We start from the raw sequence: 5909 nt of genomic DNA, 5'->3' as shown, positions 1-5909 counted from the left end.
TAACATAAGCATATTCATCCTTTTACTCCTGCAAGAATATGGTATCTATGTAGTATTTAGAAGCCTACCTCATAGGGATATGAAATAATTTGAGAAAATGTAACAGTAAACAGTTTTCATGCTAAAAGGAAAATACCATGCCCATAGTCTTACTGAAGATAACTGATATTCAAAGCTATTAATTAACTTGCTCAATTATAAAATGATTTACTGGCTATTTGGGGACTAAAATTCTTGTTACTTCTATTGTCTCAAGGCTCTTTCCATAGTGTAGCTTAAAATGATGCTTCCAAGACTCTGTTGAACTTTATCTTTTTGAATGTTCAAGGTCAGATATGGGATAAGAGAATTCAGTAGAGAGATGATAGATATAAGATTAATGCATCACAGATAAAATTTATTAATATCTCATCAGCAACTTTCTAAACTCCTTCTATCAACTTCCAGTAACTTCTGTATTAACCCAGTTATACTCCTTTTCTGATCTCCTTGATATCTCTCATAATTCAAATGTTTTCTTCTGCTGCCCTCTTGAATGCTACTCAAAATGAGATGAACATTATCTTGAGATTCTGGCAATGTACGTTTACTCAAAAGCAGAGGAATCTTCTCGGTGGTCTTTCAGGAAATAGCCACAACTGCAAACAATTAGAGCAGATGTCCACAGGTAATACTCAGGAGCCTGTCTGATATAATCTCAGAGAAGCAGATAAGAACTTCCTAGGTTTTTGTTCTTTTATTTTGTTAATAAACACTTCAGTCCTAACACTGGAGATTTGAATCAGAATTCAAATTACTTAAAACTTCTAAAATGCAAAAATGATCCCACAACCACTTAGTCTAAAGATATACTTTCAAGAATGGATAAATATTTGAGGTTACTGTGTGTTTGAAAGATGGGTGAATGGACAAAAGAAAAAACAGTAAAGCAAAATACAAGAATTCAGTGCTCTGAAATCTCCCATTTCCTCTCCTCATTCCTTTCTGGCTCCATCATCTTTATTTCTTATTCTGCTCCAGTGCTTTCTGCTAGAGTGATAAGTATTTTCCCCCTTACTGTGCCTTCACTGATTACAGAACTTGAGAGGCTATTACATATGACAAGATATGTGAACTAATATATCATATTGATGCAGAAGCAGTTTATCATGTTTGTACGTAGTGAATCTCAGAGGGAGGGGGATCAGTTGATTATAATAAAACTAACTGATTCCCTCTGCAGTAATCTTCAGTAGAGAGGACTTTCTTGACTGAGTTCCAAGAAGTAACATCCTATCTAGGATCAGTCAGGAAAGGACACTGTCCATGTGAGAGGAGGAAATACACGCAGTGTCCTCCGTGATGAGACACCTCCTGAGCAATAATGTAAGAATTGGGTCACTCTTCAGTGTTACATTTAAAGAGATACTGCACCTTATCCGAACAGGAATACTGAGAATAAAAGTGGCTTTATTACCAAACTGTAAGCACAGTAGGAGACAACTCAGCAGTCCTGGGTAAACTGGGGAGTGTCATTCACCCCAGTCACGTGGACTAGAGGGCATCTGTTCAACACTTGTGCAACTCAAGGAAATTATGGGTTGTGTGAAATCTCTCTACTGATGTCATTTATCCTGTTTAACCTGATTCCTCCGTTCCTTGGCAACATTTTTTTTTCCCCAATAACATTCAAAATGCCCTCCCCGCACCACAATCCATCCCTTAGAAAAACTCCTTGCAGATTCAGACATAACTTTAAGAAAACTCGAAGAGTGTAAAAAATTAATTTTTCTTGCAAAGATCTGCACCCTAGTGGGGATCAAAGTATTAAACTAAAGCAATGCTGGTCTGAGAGTAAAATACAGAGAGTAAATTGGAGTGTGTGTGTGTGTGTGTGTGTGTGTGTGTGTGTCCCTCAATCATGTCCAACTTTTTGTGGCCCCAAGCACTGTAGCCCACCAGACTCTCCTGTCCATGGAATTTTAAGTGAAGATTTTTTTTTTTTTTTAATGTTAAAGGAGTAATGTCTGCTTTTTAAAAATTAGAACAAAAAACAGGTAAATTTATAAATAATTCTGCTTACTCTCCACCATCCCCATTTCTTAGAAGTGACACTTTCTTCTGTATTCTTCAAGGTAGTTTTTAATTTATGTATTAGTATCTTTATGTATGTATGTATAAAATATTGTTTTACAAATTGATAGAATCATGCTATACGAATGTTCAGTAACTCTTTTTTTTTCATTCAAAGATACATTTAAACATCATTTTACGTCTATATCTATGACTACGTTTCTCAAAGATTTTGTCAAATGAGAGCAAGGCAATTTTTAGGGGACTAGTAGTCCCAGAAAAAGTAGAACAAAATTAAAATACACATTGCTAATTTTCAAATGAACCTGAATAATCATGAAAATTTTGAATTCTGATACTGTTAAAATAATAAAATAATTTAGAGTGTCCGGTTAAGATTTCTTCAGGATGAATACACATTTATCAGGTGGAACAGACATATCAGCAGTTTTAGGAAATTCAGGGCGCTGAATAGCTTTTGCTTAAAGCATCTCAGGAGGGCCTCCTGTGTGGCTCAGAGGTAAAGACTCTGCCTGCAATGCAGGAGACACAGGAGATGTGGGTTTGATCCCTGGATTGAGAAGATCCCCTGGAGGAGGGCATGGCAACCCACTCTGGTATTGTTGCCTGAAGAATTCTATGGACAGAGGAGCCTGGCAGGCTACAGCCCATGGGATCGCAAAGAGGCGGACATGACTGAAGTGACTGGGCAAAGCGTCTCAGAGTCCCCTCATCACTATCATACTTTGACTAACATAACCATATTTCTATGTGCCAGGCACTATGCCAACCAATTTTCACTGAAAAATCACATTTATACTTCACAGCAGGTGGTTACTAGGATCCTTACTCTGAGGGTTGATAGTTTTGGGGCTAAGGAGGAAAAAGGAAGGTGAGTTTTCAACTGGCAGAGCCATCTTTCATTGGTAACCTTAGAAAATGTATAGTTTTATAAACCGTAAGTAATTCCTCTTTGAGCAACCTCAGAGACCTTGAAACACTCTAACTTCTTTCATCCACACTGCTCTGTTTCTAAGGGCCAGAGTCTAGACTAAGCAATGTGTGTATATGTTTCACATCAAGACAATGTAAAAAAGCAGTACTACCTTCACAAGTGAGAACTTGAAGATTAGAGGATAAGAAACATTCCCAGTGTAATGTAACTAATAAGGCAAGGTAGCCTATGAGCCCAAGTCCAGTTCCATATTATTAAATAATCCTATATGAATTCTGAGCTTCTAAAATAAAAAAATATATATATGTCCTCAGTTGTGTCCACTATTGATACTTTCTACATGTTCTTTTTTTTTTTTTTTTTGGAGGAGGGTGAGATTTACACAATTTTAATTAATTTTAATTTATACAATTTTTAAACAGGGAATCTCATTGGCATTAGGAGAAAATAGATGTCGATTCGGGTAAAGAGCTCACCTGCCAACAAAGGAGATGCAGGAGATGGGGGTTTGATCCCTGGATTGGGAAGATCCCCTGGAGGAGGACATGGGAACCCACTCCAGCATTCTTGCCTGGACAGTCCCACAGACAGAGGAGCCTGGCGGGTTACAGTATAGGGTCGCAAGGAGTTGGTCATGACTGAAGTGACTTAGCAGGCATGCACAGAATGAATTCAAATGGTAGGAACTGTGTCTATATCTATCTAAGAGTAGGTACCCAGGGTAGAAAGAAGTGAGGACAATGAATTTACAGAATAACAAAAGATCAAATTTTGATATTTTATATAGAATAAGTTCTGTGAATATGTAAATTGATGATACTTTAAAATTCTTGAAATTTATTTTGCTAATACACTTAAAAATAGAAACACTTGAAATACTTGGAAAGATAAATATGTATATTTTTGTCAATATATTTTCACACTATTAATAGCATCAGTCTGTAAGTTTATACAAATTGTTAGAAAAATGCTTATAACTGAGAGTAAATAAATATGTTAACTTACTTTTTATATTCCAGAGAACCAAGAGCTGAACCATTTAACATGAATAGGATCAATGAGAGTGTCCCCAAAGAGTTCATCCTCTTAGGTTTCTCAGATCGACCATGGCTGGAACTTCCACTCTTTGTGGTGTTCCTGATTTCCTATATCTTGACCATCCTGGGCAATCTAGCAATAATTATTGTGTCCCGTCTGGATTCCAAGCTCCATACCCCCATGTATTTTTTTCTTACCAATCTCTCACTCTTGGACCTTTGCTACACCACAAGTACAGTTCCACAAATGCTGGTAAACATATGCAGCCTCAGGAAGGTGATTAGTTATGGCGGCTGTGTGGCACAGCTTTTCATTTTCCTGGCTTTGGGTTCCACCGAATGTCTCCTCCTGGCTGTCATGTCCTTTGATAGGTTTGTAGCTATTTGCCGGCCTCTCCACTACTCCATCATCATGCACCACAAGCTCTGCCTCCAGCTGGCAGCTGCATCCTGGGTTAGTGGCTTCAGCAACTCAGCTTTGCAGTCCACCTTGACCCTGCAGATGCCACTCTGTGGCCACAAGGAAGTAGATCACTTCTTCTGTGAAGTCCCTGCTCTGCTCAGGTTGTCATGTGTAGACACAACAGCAAATGAAGCCGAACTATTCTTTATCAGTGTGCTATTCCTTCTAATACCTGTGACACTCATTCTGATATCATACGCTTTTATTGTCCAAGCAGTGTTGAGAATACAATCAGTGGAAGGTCGGCAAAAAGCATTTGGAACATGTGGCTCCCATTTGATAGTGGTGTCACTTTTTTATGGCACTGCTATCTATATGTACCTGCAACCACCATCCCCTGCCTCCAAGGATCGGGGAAAGATGGTATCCCTTTTCTATGGAATCATCACACCCATGTTGAACCCCCTTATATACACACTTAGGAACAAAGATGTAAAGGGAGCATTTAAGAGGCTGATTGCAAGGGTTTTCTTAATCAAGAACTATCCAAATGGTAGGCCTTGTTAAAGCCTTGACGTCTACTATTTTAATAATTTAATAATAATTTAAGTTAAATGAAACATGTTGAAGCTGCTTTAATCTGACTATTGTTAGAACTATTATGGTGAACTTCTTCAAATAAAATGTCACTGACAAAAAACTGCACTTCTTTCCTACTCTCTACCTATAGTCATTGCACAAGTCCTGAGAATTGGTGCATTATGATCCCCTAAAATAGTGTAAGCTTAAAACATTTAAAGTCTCAGGCTTTATAACACTGGTTTGTGTACTTGGTAAAGAGTCTTAAACTTCTGTGAATCTAGAATAAAAACTTAGGAAACATAACATTTTTATACACATTCAAATATGCTTACACACACCAAAAATATTTTCTTAATTACAGGAGATAGAACAGAAGTCCATAAAGCCATACAAAGCCCCCTCCTCTTATAGATATAAAGTTAATGATAATAGCTTAAATTTTAACACTATTCCCACCTCAACACAATATTTGGGTTCCACAATGATTTTTCTTCCAGTTTTACCTGGATCTCCTCTCATGTCTATACTTTCCATTACTCCTAAATTGAAGTATCTTATCCTATTCCATCTACCAAATAAATTTGTAGCTATATTTTAGACCTGAATCACACACTTTTTTTAAAAAATTTTATTTTATTTTTTTATTAGTTGGAGGCTAATTACTTCACATCATTTCAGTGGGTTTTGTCATACATTGACATGAATCAGCCATGGAGTTACATGTATTCCCCATCCCGATACCCCCTCCCACCTCCCTCTCCACCCAATTCCTCTGGGTCTTCCCAGTGCACCAGGCCCGAGCACTTGTCTCATAGTGCATCCCACCCCTTTTGGGGGGCGTGGTGGATTCTTTTTTGGTTTTCACTATAGATAACATACA

The 5909-nt window shown here is 37.6% G+C and overlaps 1 protein-coding gene across 1 annotated transcript; it reads left to right on the top strand.

Annotated features, from left to right (window-relative positions):
• The first annotated feature begins 4001 nt into the window (after positions 1-4001).
• Positions 4002-5016, top strand: LOC122429633 (olfactory receptor 2B2-like). The gene has a single exon (XM_043450130.1). It carries the CDS (start codon positions 4052-4054, stop codon positions 5012-5014), a length of 963 nt encoding a protein of 320 aa, XP_043306065.1. The 5' UTR covers positions 4002-4051; the 3' UTR covers positions 5015-5016.
• The last annotated feature ends 893 nt before the right edge of the window (positions 5017-5909 follow it).

This window comes from Cervus canadensis, chromosome 28 (genome assembly GCF_019320065.1).
Source record: "Cervus canadensis isolate Bull #8, Minnesota chromosome 28, ASM1932006v1, whole genome shotgun sequence".
Classification (NCBI taxonomy): domain Eukaryota; kingdom Metazoa; phylum Chordata; class Mammalia; order Artiodactyla; family Cervidae; genus Cervus; species Cervus canadensis.
This window is presented reverse-complemented; position numbering and strand designations above follow the sequence as displayed.